The sequence below is a fragment of the Malus sylvestris genome, chromosome 10 (assembly GCF_916048215.2).
Source record: "Malus sylvestris chromosome 10, drMalSylv7.2, whole genome shotgun sequence".
Lineage (NCBI taxonomy): Eukaryota > Viridiplantae > Streptophyta > Magnoliopsida > Rosales > Rosaceae > Malus > Malus sylvestris.
The window spans coordinates 42,483,261-42,503,752 of NC_062269.1; the positions used below are offsets into that span (position 1 = coordinate 42,483,261).

General features: G+C 38.4%; 4 protein-coding genes across 4 annotated transcripts; 1 reads left to right on the forward strand and 3 right to left on the reverse strand.

Moving 5' to 3' along the window:
* Positions 1-878: 878 nt before the first annotated feature.
* On the reverse strand, positions 879-3,144 carry LOC126587396 (rho GDP-dissociation inhibitor 1). The gene is made up of 5 exons (XM_050252437.1): positions 2,338-3,144; positions 2,162-2,228; positions 1,556-1,774; positions 1,311-1,435; positions 879-1,104 (listed from the first exon to the last, which is right to left on the reverse strand). Exons 1-5 carry the CDS (start codon positions 2,584-2,586, stop codon positions 1,027-1,029), a joined length of 738 nt encoding a protein of 245 aa, XP_050108394.1. The 5' UTR covers positions 2,587-3,144; the 3' UTR covers positions 879-1,026.
* Positions 3,145-3,567: 423 nt separating this feature from the next.
* LOC126587397 (uncharacterized) lies at positions 3,568-5,384 on the reverse strand. Its single transcript, XM_050252438.1, has 3 exons — positions 5,142-5,384; positions 4,075-4,296; positions 3,568-3,972 (listed from the first exon to the last, which is right to left on the reverse strand). Exons 1-3 carry the CDS (start codon positions 5,325-5,327, stop codon positions 3,763-3,765), a joined length of 618 nt encoding a protein of 205 aa, XP_050108395.1. The 5' UTR covers positions 5,328-5,384; the 3' UTR covers positions 3,568-3,762.
* Positions 5,385-9,737: 4,353 nt separating this feature from the next.
* LOC126587464 (uncharacterized) lies at positions 9,738-12,834 on the forward strand. Its single transcript, XM_050252537.1, has 6 exons — positions 9,738-10,373; positions 11,190-11,304; positions 11,442-11,613; positions 11,692-11,903; positions 12,160-12,304; positions 12,451-12,834. Exons 1-5 carry the CDS (start codon positions 9,865-9,867, stop codon positions 12,283-12,285), a joined length of 1,134 nt encoding a protein of 377 aa, XP_050108494.1. The 5' UTR covers positions 9,738-9,864; the 3' UTR covers positions 12,286-12,304; positions 12,451-12,834.
* A 265-nt stretch (positions 12,835-13,099) lies between these two features.
* On the reverse strand, positions 13,100-16,332 carry LOC126587465 (uncharacterized). The gene is made up of 5 exons (XM_050252538.1): positions 14,338-16,332; positions 14,085-14,196; positions 13,878-13,959; positions 13,516-13,567; positions 13,100-13,432 (listed from the first exon to the last, which is right to left on the reverse strand). Exons 1-5 carry the CDS (start codon positions 14,707-14,709, stop codon positions 13,286-13,288), a joined length of 765 nt encoding a protein of 254 aa, XP_050108495.1. The 5' UTR covers positions 14,710-16,332; the 3' UTR covers positions 13,100-13,285.
* Between the last annotated feature and the right edge of the window lie 4,160 nt (positions 16,333-20,492).

Below are 20,492 nucleotides of genomic sequence, written 5' to 3' on the forward strand. Positions count from 1 at the left end.
AAATAATTTTTGACCGCACAATGTATAATGAACGGACACGATTCACAGATCCCCGTAATCTTCACAAAGAGAATCCAAAACCTTGAAAAAATAACTTAGTCAGAACACATGTCGGTCCGAGACTCACGCTTCAAAACTTAGTCACTCAAAACACAAACTATCATGAGAATCAAATCAAGCATTGGAGGATGGCTAGTGCCATAGTGAAAATCAAGCGCTCTTGTGGCCCTTTTCACTCAAGTTTGACTCGAGGCTCCCCATCCCTTTTCCCAACTTCCCACATATATTAATCATAATATTGTGTTAGTTGTTTCATGCTACAGCATTAGGCATGCATTCAGCCCAAGGGTTTAAATATCGGTTGTTACGGAAATATCAACGGATATTTCAAAAAGATACTCTATATATAAGTAAAAATATTGGTATAAAAATGCAGTAGTATGTATCTTACTAGCCATTAACCTATATTTCAGTTTAGGGGTTGTTTACTAATAATCATTTATTTTATTGAAAATGTGGATTAAATTTGAGCAACAACGAGTAATTATTTATTTCACCGGATAAGATTAATTATTTCATCATAAGAATAATTAAACTTCTCAAACAACTCTCACAATTAGCATCGAAGCATACCCACAACCTCAAGTCAGAAAGACTTATGCTTGACACTTAATTGTCAGCTGCCACTAGTATGGATTTACGTAGGTATTTATAGATCGGACATCAACGAGGACTGCTAGTAGCACGATTCAAACCTTGGTAGGGCGAAACACAAGAAAGGAACCTTACCAACGGAGCCAACCCTCGTTGGCTAACGAGAATTAACCATTATCTGTTTACCCTTCCCTCTTCTTTTCAAAGGATCGATCCTCTCGTCATTGTATGAAGTCACCAGTCTCAGATTGGATTGAAAAATAAACAAAGGCAGCAGCGGAATATTTTTCACAAGTTTACAATGAATTGCAGATCGTCTCAGCTTGAGAAAACAAAACAATGGACTACAAATCGATAAAACAGATCGAATTTTTACGACGATTGCCAGTCTTTTCGGATATCAAAGGTGTAGTTAATCTCCAAGAAGCACTTGTTGTCATCGTCAGCAAACTGCACCACAAAACCAAAAGCGAAAAATGTGAGACGGTGGTTGTGTATGTACCAAATCTACTAGGCTAACATATTTCGTTCTTCTACATGGTGGTTGTGTATGTACCAAATCTACCAGTTCATTCTTTTCGCAAAAGGGTCCGGTTTTACGAATCTAATTTGAAAGATCTGAGGTTATGGAAACATCAAGCGCCGGTTAAACTTACCTTGCTTCGAGCTGAATAAGATCCCCTAGCAAATATGCCAGATGGGGTTGTGTCCTCGGGCAACACATGTGTGTAAGGCTCTGACTGTGGACTAAATGTTCCAAGCATTTCTTTCGTGCTATCAACTGCGAAGAAAATGATCCGCAAGAATGAAACATCGAATCTCCCTAAGGCTTATCAATGCTGTTGCATAATATGAATATATGTGTATGTGAGAGAGAGGGGGAGGGAGAGAGAGAGAGTACCTTTCACAGCAGTTTTCCAGACTGTGTTGGTGTATTTGAGACCTGAAACGATGTTATTGCTGACCTGAAAAGTGAATTCGAGGCTGTAACGGCTACCTTCTTTCAAAGTAAACCACAACCCTTTGGGATTTCCGTCCACAGGAATCGGAAGAATTATATCAGATCTGCCAGGGGATTTAATTGCCAGGCTCATGATCTTAACTTCTGGTTCTAGAGTTTCTGCACAAAAACAAAGAGAAACAAAGCTGTTCCATCACAGATCATAAAAAATCGCATACCGCTAGCTGAAATCAGCAGCATATTCATACACCAAAGCAAACATATATTTTACTGACAGTTGAAGATATATCGACGGCTAAAGATATAAAACAAAAGCGTGCAAACAAAATCATGCAAAGACGCTAAAGGCCGGTTTGATGACCATTTCGTTTTTAGATTCACATTTGTTTTTCTAGAACTAAAAGCGGAAATGGCGATCAAATGGGCCTAAAGTTTTGAACTTCAGCCGTAAATTGAAAGGGAAAAATCAAAATTTACACACTTTCAGGCTCCATTTTTTCATTTGACAAAAACGAATTCGAAATTTTGAAGGAAAAGAAAGATTACCTCCAACAGAATTAACATCCACACTCCCAAGAAGCTGTTCCTTCCACCTCCTCAAGCTCTCATCGTCCTAAAACCTCAAAATTATCCCCACAAACAAACAACAACAACGTTAGCCAGATACAAAAACCCGAATGCCAAATTCTTCAAAATAGAGACAACACACCAAAAACACAAACCGCATCCTTCTCAATTTGTTCTTTGAGAGTGAACTGAGGCCCCAACTCAATCTTCTTTACTTCGTCATCGTCGTCTTCTTCCTCGGTCTGACAGAGGGAACCCTCACTGGGTGATCTAACCATCCCTGTGGATAGTTGATCCGCACTTGCCTCACCGGTTTTTTCCGTCTTGTGGGAAACCTCGGCAGCGTTCTCATCATCCAACCCCATGTTTTTGGAGCTCGAAACAAGTCCAACGGCCAGAGACATCAGGTCACCAACCCCCAACAAAAAGATGCACAGAGAATGTAGACCCAATGACACAAGTATTACAAGTAAAAAATGAAAAAACAGAACAAAATAAACAAAAAGAACAAGACAAAAGACCCAGTTGGAGAATCTCTGTGGGAAAACAAGAAGAAATTTGGGAGATAGAAACCCAATAAAATACGAGGGAGTTTCAGTAAAACCCAGAAAAGTAAACAGAAAATAAAGAAAAAAACCAACAAGGATAAACCTTGCAGCAAGAAAAAAAAGTTGGCTGGGTGGGAGAGAAGGGAGTATTTAGGAGGAGGTTTCAAGCCGAGAGGAAATGGTCGTGTGGTGATCCGAAACTTTTAGAGAGAGAGAGAGAGAAGGGTGGAGAGATCGTGAGGGTCACTTATTTGTTGCATCACTAGCTTCCACGAAGACCAGGACTCGAGGAGGGATTTTCAATTTTTGAAACACAGAAACAAACACATCGGATGAGACAGGCTTAAGCGTAAGGATTGGGTGGACCAAAGATAACAAACAACTTTTGACCCCTTCGTATTTTCCGCTTTTTATCTTTACTTTTAGTTTTATAATTTACATGCGTAATCATATTTGTTAGAGCAGATAACATAATTATATTAGTTAGAACATATGTGATTGCTTTAAAGCTCCACTAATAATGTGGCACTATAAAGCTCCACAATGCTATATAAAATTCCTAGGCAGATCATTTTCCAGATAACATATGTGCATGAGCAACATGACATGTATTTTTATGATAATTTGGGGGATTAGCTTTGATGATTGATTTAAATTCTTTGGTAACGGATTAATTGAAATTGAAACTACTAAATAATTAAAGGATCCAAAGCGGAGGAATCAAAGCAATGATTGGATTATGATTGCTCCCTATTGTAGGAAATGCATTTCCGACAATATACAAAGTCAATCACACAGTATTATTTACCTTAACTTTTTTCACGTAACAGTGTATAATTGGATGAAAATATCGTTAGATGGTATTTTCGTGATTTTAAATTTGAATCCACAAGTTGTTAATTCAAGGGCCTGATCACAAGTTCGGCATTGCAGCAAATTAAACACGTTTCGGACTTGAGATACAAAAAATAGTGGCCACATTCTCAACGCATGTTGGGAGTGATATCAAAGCTGAAACAAAATCATCACTCACTAGTCACTTCCCCATTTTCTCAGAACACTCTCTTTGGCGGAGACACCGCCGTAGGCTTCCTTCATCGAGATATTACGGCCATCTGGCGCTCTCTTCCTTAAGATTCTGGAAGTTATGAAAGCAAACCCACTTCTTGTCCCTCGCAAGGCGTATAGCAACGGATTGAAGATGACAGCAAGCATCAGTTCTCCCTTTGCAATTATGAGGTACTGAAAATCAACAATAAGAAGATGAGATATATAGAGAGGCCTGTATATATTCCAGGCAACGGCATTGAGTTGAATTTAGAAATGGGACAAGAAATTTCTTACCATCAAGATGATACCTATCACAGCAAGACTTGCTTGTTGTGCTTCTTGCCAGAAATTGCCGTCATTCGACCATCCAAACCATCTACCCCACCCAAACCATCCCCCTCCACCAGTGCTACCGCCTCCACCCACCTCCTCTCTTCTCTTTATTTCTTTGTCCCATTTCTTGAATTCATCTTTCTTTCCACCAAGTGCACCTTCTAAAGCTTTCCTAGCTTGGTCCTGGAACCCTAAAATGGTTAAGTTAAATTCATACATGAAAGATAAACCCGCATTTAAATTACGGCCCATTAAACCAGATGAAAAGAGGGACCAAGAGATCAATCAACTCCTCTTTTCAGTAAGTTATATCTGATAAAATTGTTATTTGTCCGAATGACGATGTGCAGTGTCATGGTTAGACCTTGTCAGCAGCCCCTATACCTAGAGCGACAGATGGTGTTCGGGACAACTACATCCTAACAACATTGTCAGGGAAAAATAGGCTTCCTGCAAGCAGAGTGGAACAACCTTTTGTGTGCACCATTAACTCAACACTTGATGATTCTTTACAATTCTCCGACAAATTGAATGCTCAAACTACCAAATACTCGACTTTTATTCAAAACTCAAATCAATGCATAAGGCTCCTAAACTCACTTTCCTCGGGCACTAAAAGAACGCAGTGTTTTCCGGACATAATTGAAAGTTCAAATGTAACTCTCCATGCACAATTTAACTGAGCATACAGTTCCCCAAAGGCTCAAACCGCACAGGGCAAATGGCAAAGCAGAGAAGGATACCACGAGAAAACACATAATCTTCCACTGAGAAACTAACAAGAAGGAATGCATCATTTCCAAACAAAATACAAGCCCAACTGAATCTGTTTGCTCAATTTGCCTAAAATTGTTCAAAATCCACATTGTCAGCTGTCAAAATTCCGAAAATTGGTAATTTTTTTCATCTCTTTTGACAAATTAGAAACATGGGTTCTTCATTTCCCAGTAAAAAAATATTCAAAACCACCCAATGAACGCAGAAAACATGAAGTAGAGGGAAAGAATTGAAATTTGGGATGTTGGGACCTGTTTGCTATTGTCTGAGAAAAGGCAAGAGAACCTGCCGCGGCACTTGAGCTTGAACAGAAGAGAATTCCAGTCCTGAGTTGCTTCATTTGGGCGGGAAATGACAGTCGGAAGTGGGCGAGTGGAGGAGGACGATGACTGAAAGAGGGTTTGGGATGGCGGAATTAGGTTAAGAACAAGCGCCATCTTCGTATTTCCCACCCAAGTTTTCTGGTAATAAACGTTAGGGTACCGTTTGGGGAACCGGGCCCTCCTAGTTCTCATATATTCTCATCTCATCCCCTCTTATTTTGTACGATTACGGTTAAATTATGTCAATATTTTATATTGATTTTTTTATAGAGATAATAAGACAAAAAATAATAGTGATATAAAATGTTGACGTTGCTTAACCGTAACGCACAAATAGGAGGAGATGAGAGTGTATGATAACTAGGAGGGCAGGGAAGCCATGTCCACCGTTTGGTACGTGGGACGGGACGGAATGGAGTGGGACGATGCGTTCTGTCTCACGTTTGGTGCGCCTAAAACAGGTGGAACGCGCTATTCCATGAGACGAATTTTGGGTGAATTTTCGTTCCGCCTCACCCTCTGGAACGACTCGTTCCACCTCACCCTTTGGAACGACTCGTTCCACGTCTATGGAACACAAAATTATAACCTCTCCGTCTCCTTCTTCCTCCTTGTTTCCATCCGAGGGCATTTTTGCTCTCCGTACCGTCCCGTCCTATCATGTCTACATACCAAACGATACATAGGAGAACATTACAGTTAAACTCTGCGTTTGATATATATTTTATTTTTTTGCGTTGATTCATATTTTTTTCTTTTTACAGATAAACACTTGCGTTTAACATAACTTTTTGTTTGACAAATTATAATTTAACCTACCTGTTAATAAAATTCTGATAGTCTACCAACACATCGGGAAATTACCATTTCAATCATCTCATCAAAACTAAACTCAAATAAAAATTTCGTAATCATATGAACATAAATTTTGCTCCTTTTTACAATAATTTCACAACCAGGTTAATATAACATACCCTATTTAAAAATTAAAAAAAAATTCCCACATCAGAAGAAACTGCTCATCATTATCTCGATTTTCATAACTGATTTTTTGTTTTAAAATTTTAAAAACTAATCTCACTTTATAATAAAAAAAAGATGAAACGAAATTATTCACACACAATGTGTGAAAACACTTGCTACTATTAATGAATAAAATAATTACAACTTACAAGTTAAAAAAGAAGGAGAATCGATAAAGATTAAACCCGTGACCAAATGGATATACACTCTTATTTACCGTTATTGCCATAAAACATCATCATCGGTTAACATAACAATTCAAACTTTCTTTTTAGTCAACATAAACATTTCAAACTTTCCTTTCAGTCAACATAACACTTTGGGTCGGTGCGTGAATAAAAGACTATTTTACGTTCAAGTTGGATCGGTATCAACGTTGGCCCAACAATTACGAACCTTTGTCTAAAAGGCCACAATATTAAATTCATTGCAAACACCTAAGTCTTTAGACTTCTAATTTTCTAAATTTTTGAAATATGTAAATGGTATTATTATGACACGTGTTTGTCCTGCATGGTATCACCTAAAAACGCAATCTATACACCAACAAATAATTCTTGTTCCATTAAGTGAGATTAGTATGAATCTTAAAACGTAATTGTACTCAATTTTACGTTAAGTCTTATATTAGTTTTAAGTATTCGATAGCTTATAGTCTCTTTCCAAATCTTCTTATGTCATCTATTCATTTTGTTCTGATATTTCATCTCATAGTCGCATTTTTTAACTAGAGTATATGTAGGTTATTGGTTCACTTATCCAACTATTTTAAATTATTTTCTCTCATCTTATCTTCAATTGCGGTCACTCCTACTTTATCTTGGATATCTTCATTCTTAATCTTACCATTTCTCGTGTGTCCACACATCTAACGAAGCATTTTCATCCTCTCTACACTCATTCTCCCCTACACTCATTCTTTGCATGTGTTGTTTTTTAACCGTCCAACATTATGTGTTATAAGGCATTAATGGCCTTATTAACGTCCTATAAAAGTTTTATTTGAGTTTTAGTGGCATAAGACAATCGCCCAATACATATATTTACAGTCACTATTGGTTGAAAGATTCCTCAAATAATCGAGGGACACTTTTATAGGTCACTATACATCGTATTCTAACAATCTAACCGTATATTATAAGTATTTTCTTAAATATCATTTCTACAAAAAATTACTTAAATTAAAAGCTATTCGACGGTGGTCATTAGAAAAGCAACACATTTCACCAAAATTATTTAGAGCAACCGATGATATGCATCAAAATCGACCCATGCATATGAGACTTCACTTGTTTCTCCTTGTATGCGAAATACTACGAAACCCCATATGCTTTATGTTTTGGGTGAAGTTGTTCACCAACTTTACATAATCTGCAGCTTTCATTTGCAACATTGCATAGAACAACTTTAATTTAATACAACAAAAGATACTCTTATGTCACGATTGTATTTTAAATTAATCATATAATGTTATAAAATAAAATTAATAGCGTACGTTTAATTTAAGAGGATGAGTTTTGACGCAACAAAAATGTTGCTTCTTTGTGATCGAAAGATCACAGATTTAAGTCATGAAAATAATTTCTTTGCAAATTAAACATAAAGCTATGTAGGACAGTCGTTCCTTTGATCCTCATAAAATGAAAGAGGTGTGCTATCCACACATCATATTTTACTTCTTACATACCCCTTGATAATTTATGTCTGTTAAATCTTATTCAATTCGTCCGATCCGACGGTCGAAAATTAAAGTAAAATAAAATGTGTAAATATCACATTTCAAATAAAAAACCTTATTAACTTGAGATCGCCTTAACGTGTGATAAACTCAGAATACCGCTGTTTTCTCGAGTTCCATTATTCACCGTGTGGCAAACAAGACACTCAAGTATCATGAGACTTATTCTTGTAGTACATTCGAAGCGATCCCACTGTCCCACAAGGAAGAGAAGTAGGTGGTAGGTAAAAGAAAGAAACATGGGTTGTCTGCTGATGGATAACTCAAACTACTTTCTCGACCTTCGGATCAAGCGACATCGTTCAACAGTGGTTGACCAAACCCCACCAATCCCTATCAAACGGTCCATAGTCAAAACCACAAATCATATTTTCCTCATCTAATTTGCACTCTCAATCCACGATGCAGAGAGAGAGAGAGAGAGAGAGAGAGAGAGAGAGAGAGAGATCCACCTTTTCTGGTGAGGGTATTACAGTAATTCGATCGTCAACTTTGGTTTATGTAGCTATAGACAAAACGAGTTTCATTTTCTACCTCGCTATCTCTTTATCTTTAATTTATAAAGGAAAACAAAAAGAGGGAAAAAGAAAAGAAAATCAGCTTTAACTTTCGCAGATGACGTGTTTACCCCCAATCTTTTACCCATAACGAAGGGTACTTTAGTCTTCAAAAAAATTAAAATAGAAGAGGGAGAGAGGAGAGCAACTTTGGTGTTATACATTGTTGTGCTGTCGTGGGAGAAAGTTTAAATTCGTAACAATGTATGATTAACTTTGAATATCATTGTAAAACGTTCTGATAAAAATAAGATTTATTTATGTGTCACATCAGCATATAACATAATTTTTGACAGAATTGTGACGGAATAATCACATTGATTTGTGACATATGTTTGTACCATACTTGACCAATTCCAAAACTACTAAGCACCGGTCAACGTTATACAGTTAAGGATCCACAAGAGTTTCCCTCCAACCAAGAGGCCAATTACAGCGCGACACGTGTCGACATCAAAGGCCAATTATAGCGCGACACATGTCAACAACAGAGATCAATCACAACCTGACACATGTCAAAGTCAGAACAAAGCTAGAGACTCTATTCTATAAAAAGAGATCATTCTCTCACAATATTTCCTAATGTCATTTGTATTAAATACTAGTACTCACTAAAGGAGAGCTTGAACCTATGTACTTGCGTAAACCCTTTACAATTAATGAGAACTCATCTACTTCGTGGACGTAGCCAATCTGAGTGAACCACGTACATCTTGTGTTTGTTTCCTTATCTCTATTCATTTACATACTTATCCACACTAGTGACCGGAGTAGTCTAGCGAAGGTCACAAACTTAACACTTTATATTGTACCAAAGTCTTCGCTGATTTTGTGCATCAACAACATCTATTTTCAGGGATTACATTGATCGATTTTTAACTTCAATAACCATTTCGAAAGTGTGGATCAATTTAAAAAACAATTTGTAATAAAAACTCTTTTTGTATTTATTTTAAAAGAAGGGACTTCTGGCACTTATTTTCTGAATTTACACACTCTTAATTGTTTATGACCTTTTGAATTTATAAAAAAATTTAGAGAAAAAATAAATATAATATGCACAAAGGAAAAAATAGCCTAAAATCATTTTCCTTTTTCAGTAATTTCTATCTCAAGTGGCTAGAACGATGGGCATATTACCGACATTTTACCAACAAAACAAACACAAGGGGATATTTTCGTCATTGCAGAATTATAAAGAGAGAGAGGTTAAGAGTAGAGAGAGATAGAGAGAGGAAGAGAGAGACAGAGAGAGAACAGCCTGAGAGAGAGTGAAGAGCGTTTTGATTTTCCGTTTATTCAGTTACTATATGTAGGTGCCATTGCTAACGCCATGGTGTCGGACCAAGAAATAGCCGAAGCTGTGGAGACTGTGCTCCGTCAATCAGGCCCTAACGACGTCGCCTCCGTAAACGCCGTCGTTCAGCAGCTCGAGGCCAAGCTAGGGTTGGACCTCTCTCACAAGGCTGCCTTTATTCGCGACCAGATCAACTTCCTCCTCCGCCCCTTCGCCCAACCGCCGCAACCCCCCAAAGACCATTTTGCCCTACATTACAACCTCAACCCCCACCACCACAACCACCCTCACAACCTCCCCCACAACCACCATCCTCAATTCCTCCCCCAACAATTCCCTACCCATTTTGCCCTCCACCCCCACCACCGCGCCCCCGAACCCCACAACTTCCACCCGCCGCCGCCGCCGCATCAGCAACTACGCCCTCAGACTCAGCAACTACGCCCTCAGCCTCAGTCACAGCCTCAGCCTCCGCCTCCGCCTGTGAAGACCGAGGCTTTCCCCCAAAATGCCCCCACAGCCGCCCCGGAAACGCCCAAAGAGAGGTTCGGATTTCATGTTTCAAATTTTGAAATTCAAAAATATGTGGATTTTAGGCTCCCGCTTTTCTTTCCTGTACATTTCGAAGGTTGCATGTTTATGAAATTCAATTGGTGCCCATGTTTCCAGAGTTTCCAATCAGCAACATTTCGTCAAGTGTCCGTTTAAAACTTTTGAAATTTCTACTTTTTCTTGTTTGCTTCTACCAAATTTCGCTAATTTGCATATCTTAATTGCTATTTCTCACTAATCGTTTTCTCTTTTGGGTAAATAGAGCCTACTGTGTAAATTTTTCTAACAAATTAGGGAACAAACGTATGGAAATTGGCCTTCAAACCCTTTTTAGTATTGTGATAGGAAAGTTTTAACCTTTTTAGTGGACAAATTGTCATTCGGATAAAAGTCGGACTCAAAAATGCTGTTGTTTGTCTCTTTGCATAAAACATGAAATAGTAACCAGCAGGGGGTCAATTAGGAAGACTCTCACTCTAATTATATAGTAAGGCTGTAAGAGTCTCAATCCTCAATTATTGAAGAGCTGGCTTAATGGTCGTGCTAATTAAACGAATTCGCTTGTCAGTTTGGTTGGCCGTTAATATTTTTGCATTTTTGCATAAATTTGGAGGTTTCGTGGTTTGAAGTTTCGTCCTGTTAACAGGGTTTGGGAATAAACGATTTGGAAAAGCAGCATCATCCTTTCATTCACCGTTGCTCAAATATTATCTTGTTGTTTTGTACTTGCAAGTATTCTATTATGGTTCACTTTATTTCATGCTGCAACGGATGACATGACATGCTTGTGTTCCGTAATGTTACTGCAGTGCTCCATCTTCTGGAACCAAGAGAAGAGGAGGGCCAGGGGGGCTTAACAAAGTCTGTGGTGTCACACCTGAGCTTCAGGCTGTTGTTGGTGAACCGGCCTTGGCGAGGACCGAGGTTATTACTCCCAAATAAACCCGGATTCTCTTTTTATTCTAACTTGTTATGTTCAACGATGTGGCTCAGATTTTTCTCGGTAGATCTTAATGTAGGTTTGTGGCTATGTTTTAAGATTTTATTTTTGCTTATTTCAGATTGTGAAGCAGCTCTGGGCATACATAAGGAAAAACAACCTCCAAGATCCAAGTAATAAGAGAAAGATTATTTGTGATGATGCCTTACGTGTGGTATTCGAGACAGACTGTACTGACATGTTCAAGATGAATAAGCTGCTATCCAAACATATTATACCCCTTGAACCTAACAGTATGTAAACACTGAGTATTGCTTCAGATATTGTTCCATGAGGCTAGATTAATTTATCTTTCTCCTGTGTATATACAGAGGAGTCAAGTCAAGCTAAACGATTGAAGGTAGAGGCCAAGTCTACAACTGAGAATACTGAAGCTCAACCACAACCGCAACCGCAACCAGGGTCCCTTACTGTAGGAATATCTGAAGCACTGGCTAAGTTTTTGGGCTTTGGAGGAAGTGAGATGCTCCTATCTGAGGCAACAAGACTTGTTTGGGAGTATGTAAAGGTTAACCGTTTGGAGGTAAGCATCAAGGTGCAGAATTTTGTACTTCTCTCTCCCGTAGATCTAAGATGATTATTTCATTGTGTACATTGAATTTATCCCCGTTATTCCATTATCAATCACAAGCTGGATTGATTTTAGCTAGTGAGGTGATGTAATTCTCCTTACCTTTCTACTTGCTTAACTGCTACCTTGCTTGGTTTGGACCTTTCTTCCCCATCACAGTGCATGTGGAAATAAGACTTATGATGGCACTTTGCTTGTATTTCCATAGGATCCTCTAAATTCTACGGTGATATTATGTGACACAAAGCTCCACGAGCTTCTTGGATGCGAAAGCATTTCTGCTGCGGGGATGCACGAGATCTTAGATCGGTATCATTTATTCAAACGATTATGATTTCTGGTAGTGTTGACTGGTTAGTATAAGTTCCATTTGTTTAATTCATCTCATTTCTTTCTTAACAAAATTCTATGCATATAAACTATCTAGCTTTAGTTTGCTTGCCTCTCACTCGATGTGTTATCGACAATCATTGAAATGGTCTGCTTTATTCTTTTGCAGGTGCACGGGACCTTTGCCATCTGGTCTCTTCTGATCCTAGAAAACATAGGAAAGAACACTTCTTTATATCCGTTGTTTTTCTTTTTCGTCGTCTCATTTGTGCATTGACGTGGTTAGGTGCTACTCCGTCTTACTTGTCGTGGTTATTTGGATTTAGAATTGCTATGTGCTGTTGGTTAATGGCAACAAGTTTCTTAGATTACGCCATTGCCTAGGTTAGTTCGTTTTAATCGTCTTCTCCTAACCTTTAAACTGTGACAGAATGATAAAATGCTCTGTACAGCATGGAAGGATCTTTGTATTTCATAGATGGCAGTAAATGTTAGTTTTAACTGCAACTTGTGTATCTTCTTACATCGCAGTAAATTCTTATTTTAACTTCGATTTTTTTTAGCATTCTGCCCTTCGTGGTGATACATATATTTCAGAAAATTCAAATTGGATAATACTTTGAAACTACCGATCAGTCGGAAAGAAAATGTTGTGTTCCATCACGCGCAATGTCAGCCGTCAATGGCTGCCCAAGGCCGGCCACCCTGTGTTTTGGGTCAATCCCACCCTTGTCACGGGGTGACCTAAAGTGTAACTGCAAAGTTTTTGGATTTTAGTTTCACTGCCAGTACAGTGCATCCCATTCTTGAAGAAAGACTTGGACGTATAACCAATTTTTGCTATTGCAAATTCTGAAATTACTTAAAGGTGGTATGTGAAATCAAAAGACACCGAAGTTTTGCAATTTCAAAACAATTATATGAAAGGTACGACAGTGCGATTGACTTGAGATATAAGGGCAACGACACCCCCGCTGTAGGTTAGTTTCTCTCGTGGGTATGACTTAATCCAAGATAAGTTTGAAAAAGATTAAAAAGGCAGCCTTGATGAACAGAAAGAGTAAAACCCACAGAATTCCGTTTGCTTTACCCTTGAACATTGAATTGGAACCCATCTTTTCCATTAAACCCGCCATAATTCCCATTATTTTCTGCAAGTGATATAATAAGCAGAGAGAAAATATGAACATAAAGAAAATTAGTGAAATTAAGAAGTCATTAGAACCTAACTTACCAGTCTGAGGGGTTCAATATGGAGGAGTGGTTCCATAAACATCTCCACATTTCTGCAAAGAAGATAACGGGAATTATGAATGAGTAGTTTAATAATGTCGCGGTCAATATTTTAAGTCAATCAAACACGGCCATGAATGAATGGTTTGAGATACAGCTAAAGTGACTTCTTAACAATACGTGAGCTTCGCTTATGTTGGGAAAATGAGTAATGCTACGGAGATAACATTTTTTTACCACATTCACATCACTTTTCACATCAGATAGTACGTGGATAAGGTTAAAAAGTGTGGTCTCCTTAGTATTTTTCTTGGGGAACTGTGAGAGAAGAGGGTATGCAATTTATATGAAGCAAACAAGCACCTTATGATGACCTTCCCTTTATAGATTTGGCATATATGGAAGCTAAAGCCCTTTCCCAGAGGCACATGCGTTTTGTTCCACTCTGCATATCAAATTATAAATCCCTTATTGCAAAAACAGAAAGAGAAACGGGGTTCCTTCCATAAATAGTTACAATCTTAATTAGTCTGCAGAAAAAAATAATTGCAGGCGTATCAGTTCATATACCTAAGCTCCACTGAACACCGACGTTCATTCCATGGTGCAACGTCGGCGTTATAACAAATTCGATGTTACTTCCCAAGCTTCGGATTAGATATGAGAAAAAATCCATCACTTGCTGCAACGGAAGTCAAAGTAGCACTTGTCTATACGTTATATAGTTTTATGATACCATATGCAGGTCATATATAATACATATATATATATATATATATATATATATATATATATATATATGTAAAATGTATAAAATGTATACCTTCTTTCCTCGGAGGGGTTGGATGGCTGAGAATAAATTGCATACACATTGGCATTCATCTCCTATAATCTCAGACAACTCGCGAATGTTTTTGTTCTTGATAGCGGTGTAGAGTTTGAGGACTGTTTCCAGAGCTCGTGGATCCTCGGCTCCCTGATGATCCCCTGGTAATCCTCCTGAGTTTCTAGCAGAACTGACTGGCACTAACAAGAAGTCTCTCTTCTTTGATTTTGGAAAGATGCTCTCATGAATACTAGGTTGTCGATGATCACAACTTGGTGGATAAAAATTGCCAAAAACATTACAAGAAGATGCTGTTTTCTTCAAATTTTTGTGAACAATGGCCCCGGTAGGGCAAATAACCAAAGTCATTTGAACATTGAATCAATATTGTAAGACATCGAAAGTTCTAAACCATATGAGATATGATATATACACAGACATAATGTAGCAGATGAATATGTTGTTTGACAAGATTCCTAACCTAAATGGCTAGGAAGTTAGGTATCTTGCCCACAACCACAAGCTAAGTTTGTTCCTTGGTTACTTGGTAATGGTATCGCCTAGATCTCTGCCAGCTTTATTTGCTTAAAACGTAAATTTGAGCGAAACCCCAATGAAACGATTCGAAAAACACCATTCAAATAGTTACGGATGAAGCTCAAAACCTGAAATTCCTGTTCTTCCGCATAAGCAAAACTAACCGTCCATTTCTGCATGTATGGAGAAAAGGTTTGGCAACTTTTTTCCTACATATTTTGATGAAGGGTTAAGGGCACAATTTCTTCGGAGAACTGGCCAGATTTTCACACCTTGCTCAGTTGCTCTACCGGCAGGCATGCCCAGCAGATGGGCAGCCAAGACTTTTGATTTTGTTCTCAAGATAACAGAAAAATGAAAGCCAGATATTGAAAGTTCATAAAAAATAACTTTCAGCATTTAGTTTCAATTTCATGTTTTTAAAAACTGAAAACGAAAAAAAGTAGGTAAACAAGTTTTTAATTTTCAAACCCACTAGTACTAAAGCTGATGGCAATTTATCACAGTGGTGGAAAAAAAATTTCTAAAAATCAAAACGTCGCACAAATCAAATTAAAATAAGATAGTGATATTTACACATTTCTTATCTCTCATACATCTTTAATAACTTTTATCTATTAATCTTCTTCGATTAAATCGTTTCTGCGGTAAAAAAAAAAATGTGTTTGCGGAAATAATGTTTGTGTGACCTTAAAATATGCGAAAACGTGGCACTCTCACAGACTATAATAATACAAGAAACGGATAAAATATCAGATCATTTGTGGCTGCAGTTGAATATGCTGGATCTGGATCTGGGAAAAGCGGAGGGGTTGTGATTTGGCAGAGGAAGTGGCGGCCAACGCGCTTACGAAGGCGCGAAGCTGGCGGAGTGATCAGAGGAAGGCGGGGCCGATTGAACAAAGAAGAAGAAAATGGTTGGTAGCACAGACTAATACGGCCAATAATAAAATGAACAATAATAAAATGAACTGACCAACAAAAAAGACATGTATCTAACATTATCATTGTAAGATAATAAGAGAAACTCAAAGAAAACACATATAAGTCTCAACCGACAGTTTACCATAAGGGCCCATACATTGTACCGCTTAAGCGTGACGGCGGTGCCGGAGACGGCGTTTTGGTAGAATAGGCACCTCACACGAGGTACTTCTCCCCGGGTTCTTCTCTGATCACTTGGCCCAGCCTTCCTTTGATCACTTTGCTAGCTTCACGCCTACGTAAGCGCGTTGGCCGCCACTTCCTCTGCCGAATCGTAACCCCTACGATTTTCCCAGATCCAGATCCAGCATATTTAACTACAACCACAAATGATCTGATATTTTATCCGTTTCTTGTATTATTATAGCATGTGAGAGTGCCACTTTTCCGCATATTTTCAGGTCACACAAACATCATTTCCGCAAACACACTTTTTTTATTTTTGACCACAAAAACAATTTAATCGAAGAAGATTAATAAATAAAAGTTAATAAAGATGTGTGAGAGATAAGAAATGTGTAAATATCACTATCTTATTTTAATCTGATTTGTGCGACGTTTTGTTTTTTAGAAATTTTTTAATGTAGTAATTTTTTAATGTAGCGAGAATAATACATTTGAAATGATTTAGGGTTTGAGTATGATTGGGCTGGGCCTTTTACTCTGTCTTCATTGGGTCGGTCAGTCCATGAAATCAAACCATTTAAATACTGAAATACCCTTGACCTTTTCAAGAAGGACACGGCTGTCCCTTTGGGTCAGTAACTTTCGCATTCCTGGACGGAGTGAAAGACAAACGCCGTGTAGTGAAAATCCAATCGATCCAGAGGCAGAGCAGAACAGAGAGAGATATAACCAAAACGCAACCAAAGACCGTCGTTTAGCTCTGATTCCTCTGACTGCCCGCGAAGCTCCAACAATGGCGGCAGATCTGGTGTTGACACAGCCATCAGAGACTGGGTTCTCATCCCTCTCTCGGTGGTCATGGTTCTCATCGGTGTCCTCCGATACTTCGTCTCCAAGCTCATGCTATCCAACCAAGTCCCTGATGCCAAAATCGTCAAAGAAGGGTCTCCCTCTTAACTCTAATTACGCATGCTTATTGTACTAAATGTCGAGAAGATTTGGAAGCAGAGCCTTCGACTTCGACGATGATCGACGCGTGGGTAGCTTACAAGGAAAATGGTGAGCAACACGTGTAAAGGAGGGGCAGATTAGTAAATCAGCTGTGCAAAATCCAAAAAATGTATAGAACGTTTAGCAAATAAAGGGTAATTTCGTCAGATCACTGTTACTGAACACTGATTTTCGGTTTGGGAGAAAATTTTCATTGTGATTGGAATACGGGAGGTACACCACTTGTTTTTATATGAGTGGTGAGAAATTTTATTTTTTAAGTTTTAACTTTTTAATACACATATCACATCATTTGTATAGTAACACGTGATGTACCATTTCATATACCAGTCATATCGAAAAATCTCTCTCTTCGGTTTGGGTTTTAATATATATAAATATAATTTCATGTTTTTAAAAACTGAAAAGGAAAAAAGTTAGTAAACAAGTTTTTAATTTTCAAATCCACTAGTACTAATGCTGATGGCAATTTATCAAAACGATTATATCTTTGAATTCTGGTGTTAAATTAATACCGAATCAATGTGATTTTTCTGTAGCAGTGTAACTTTACGATTCCAGTTAAGAAAACATGCCTAGTAAGTGTAAGTTTCCTAACTGGCCTTGGTTTCCCGTTTTGCAATAGGAATATGACTTCGTTTTGTAGTGGAAAACTTGGAAATTGAGAGAGAGAATCCTTCCGGCACATGGAGAAGTTCAAAGCCTTATAAGTATACAAGACCTAGCCTCAGGAACCTCAACTGCTGAAGTCACGAAAACAATTGATAGAGAGAAATAACTACTGCTTTTTTGATATCGAGAAAATACATGGAGATGTTGGCTGGGATCGAGCAGCAGAGAAAGCAGCAGAGAAAGAAGAGGAAGATGCGGGACTGTTCCATCAACAACAACACTAGTTGTTCTTCGTTAACGAGCCTACCCACCGAAATTCTTATCGACATCCTCTTTAGGCTACCCGTAAGTTCACTGTTTTGCATCCGATGCGTCTCAAAAACCGTGTTAAACATAGTCGACTGTCCATCTTTTGTTACCCTTCACACGCAACGTTTACTTACTGTACAAGCTACCCAGAATAATTTTGATGATGTTAATCATGATCAAGTACCTAAACTTATGCATATGGATCATAGTACCACCACAGCTGAATATTGTGCCTTCCAATCAGTGGAATACGACGACAATAAGAATGCCTTCACACACAAGGAAGATGATGCAACCGCGCCGCCCGAGTTTGGTCCCCCACCTCCTCGGCCAGATGGTTGCTACGACAAATTTGAATTTGTATTCTGCAACTTGCTTTGTTATAGGTTTTTTGGGAATCCGGAATCTGATACCATAAGATTTGAAGAACCATGCATCTTAGTTAATCCTCTTACGAGAGAAGTCCTAGTGCTCCCAACAACAACCAACGCTCAACTTCCAGCGTCATGTCCAAAAGATAGCGTCTTCGATTGGTTAGCTATGGGATTGGATAATGTTACCAATCGTCTCAAGATCGTCCGTGTCTCTGGAAATAAAGACTACAGCAGCCAGCTGGTGGCCCAAGTTCATGTATTGGGAACAAACTCGTGGCGGGAGGTAGACTCAGTTCCTCCTTGTAATTTAAGCGTGAAGAAGTTATATGCATACGGGGACATGCATTGGCTGGTATGGTCAGAGTATGAGTATCCCATTAATGATGATAATGGTGAAGATGATGACAAGTATTATGATGATGATAATAATAATAATTACGATGATGCCGATGATTATTATGATTATGATGATGATGATCCAATAAAAAGGGCTTTAAGCATAGTTTCCTTCGACTTCAGCAAAGAGGAGTTCCACCAAAGAATTCCTCCTCCCAAATACTTTGGAGACAGATACAAGTATTTTGACTGTGGGGATAGACCGCCAGCGGAGTTGGAAGGTGCTTGCAAAAACTACCTTTTCCAACTCCATTTGGTAAATTTGAGAGGATATATGGCCTTGGTAGATGCTTCGTCATGGGATCATGGGATCATATTGAGATATGGGTGTTAAGGAATTACCATGACAAGAATCAAGAGTGGAGTCTTGAGTACATGGTAGAAACCACAATAATTTACAGGAGGGATACTCCTTTCTACCATGCGCGGTTTCCTTTGTATTGCTACCAATGGGCGCACGGCATATTTTTCAATCAACACGGCGGTGCCGCTTGTAGTACATATTTTTTGGATCTAAGAAGCGGTTCCACGAAGAAAGCAAAATTATTCCCATCCAAGAGCGTGCGTACCAGCATCTTGAGTTATATCCCGTCCTTGATTTCTCTAAGAAATTACGGGAGTTTGGTTCAAGGGCAACCGACTACTGCAAGTATCACGTCTGCCGAAGGCAAGAATTTAGTTTACCTCATGATGTAACACTAGCAGCAGCACAATGTTACCTTTCCCAACGGTTGCTAGCTAAAGCTAGCTCGAGGAAGAAATCGAAGGTGTAATATTTTGTTAATGCTACTTTTTTTAGGTGTTGTTACATAGTAGCTAGTTAATCTTTTCTTGTAAGAACATCTCCAAAAGAGATGTCAAAATGTCCAAATCAGTAATAACGGTAACAAAAGACAACATTAGTGTTTTCCAACCGAGAAGCCAAATCTGATGTGGCATGACATGAATTGACATCTCTCTCTCTTGCTGCCAAATTTGACTGCACGTAAAATGGTATATCAGCGTAATTTGTATTTCCGGTGCTCATAAATGTGATTTGAAGTTTGGTACCTTTGTTTATTTGTTTTTCTTCACAAACAATAAGATAATATCTTCGCATTGTTGAGTCTTACAAAAACATTTGGGCTGGTACGATTTTGTGTTTGAGTATGATGGGCTTGGGCCTTTTACTCTATCTTCATTGGGCCAGTGAGTTCATGAAGTCCAACTCCTTAAAATACTAAAACACCCTTGACCTTTTCAAGCAGGACACGGATATCCCCTCCGCCTTTGGTCTTTTCACTTTCGCATTCCTGGACTGGCTCAAAGACAAACTCGTGTTACGATCGTGGCGCGGTGTTATACCATACCATCCCATCGCGAAGCAAGTACACAGGCATCCTAAGTTATACTTGGGACCTTAATCTCCCTTAAAAATAAATGGGATTTTGGTTGAATCCTAAAAGTGTAGTTTTAGTGTACGATTCCATTTTTAATTGCATCGAGAGCTTTTGTTTAAAAACTCTACGTATTCATTGCACTGGTGATTAAGCGGCAATAAAATCGTTGCCATTAGGAATGGACCCTGATCCCCTCTTTGAAACTTTAATATATCATCTTTTTGATACGGGCCTAAATTATTGGGTTGACTTACAAATCTTACCACAAATCACAACTTAAAACAAATAGTTCCACTTTTAACTGCATCAAGGCATTTTGCATAAAAATCCCGCACCTACTGATTACAAGGGTGATTGAGTGAGGACACTATCAATACTATTAGTAACGGACCGCAACCCGTCTAATTTTAACATACCCATTATG

What these genes read in the sequence shown, in the direction of transcription:
- LOC126587464 (XM_050252537.1), top strand. Translation starts at nt 9,865, where the DNA reads ATGGTGTCGGACCAAGAAATAGCCGAAGCTGTGGAGACTGTGCTCCGT. An exon ending in CGGCCTTGGCGAGGACCGAG is followed by an intron (nt 11,305 to 11,441) that starts GTTATTACTCCC and finishes TGCTTATTTCAG; the next exon opens with ATTGTGAAGCAGCTCTGGGC. An exon ending in TAAAGGTTAACCGTTTGGAG is followed by an intron (nt 11,904 to 12,159) that starts GTAAGCATCAAG and finishes GTATTTCCATAG; the next exon opens with GATCCTCTAAATTCTACGGT.
- LOC126587465 (XM_050252538.1), bottom strand. Translation starts at nt 14,709, where the DNA reads ATGACTTTGGTTATTTGCCCTACCGGGGCCATTGTTCACAAAAATTTG. An exon ending in AACCCCTCCGAGGAAAGAAG is followed by an intron (nt 14,197 to 14,337) that starts GTATACATTTTA and finishes CTTCCGTTGCAG; the next exon opens with CAAGTGATGGATTTTTTCTC. An exon ending in CGGTGTTCAGTGGAGCTTAG is followed by an intron (nt 13,960 to 14,084) that starts GTATATGAACTG and finishes TTTGATATGCAG; the next exon opens with AGTGGAACAAAACGCATGTG.
- LOC126587396 (XM_050252437.1), bottom strand. Translation starts at nt 2,586, where the DNA reads ATGTCTCTGGCCGTTGGACTTGTTTCGAGCTCCAAAAACATGGGGTTG. An exon ending in GGATGTTAATTCTGTTGGAG is followed by an intron (nt 1,775 to 2,161) that starts GTAATCTTTCTT and finishes GTTTTTGTGCAG; the next exon opens with AAACTCTAGAACCAGAAGTT. An exon ending in CTTATTCAGCTCGAAGCAAG is followed by an intron (nt 1,105 to 1,310) that starts GTAAGTTTAACC and finishes TTTGTGGTGCAG; the next exon opens with TTTGCTGACGATGACAACAA.
- LOC126587397 (XM_050252438.1), bottom strand. Translation starts at nt 5,327, where the DNA reads ATGGCGCTTGTTCTTAACCTAATTCCGCCATCCCAAACCCTCTTTCAG. An exon ending in TCTCAGACAATAGCAAACAG is followed by an intron (nt 4,297 to 5,141) that starts GTCCCAACATCC and finishes TTAGGGTTCCAG; the next exon opens with GACCAAGCTAGGAAAGCTTT. An exon ending in TGATAGGTATCATCTTGATG is followed by an intron (nt 3,973 to 4,074) that starts GTAAGAAATTTC and finishes GTTGATTTTCAG; the next exon opens with TACCTCATAATTGCAAAGGG.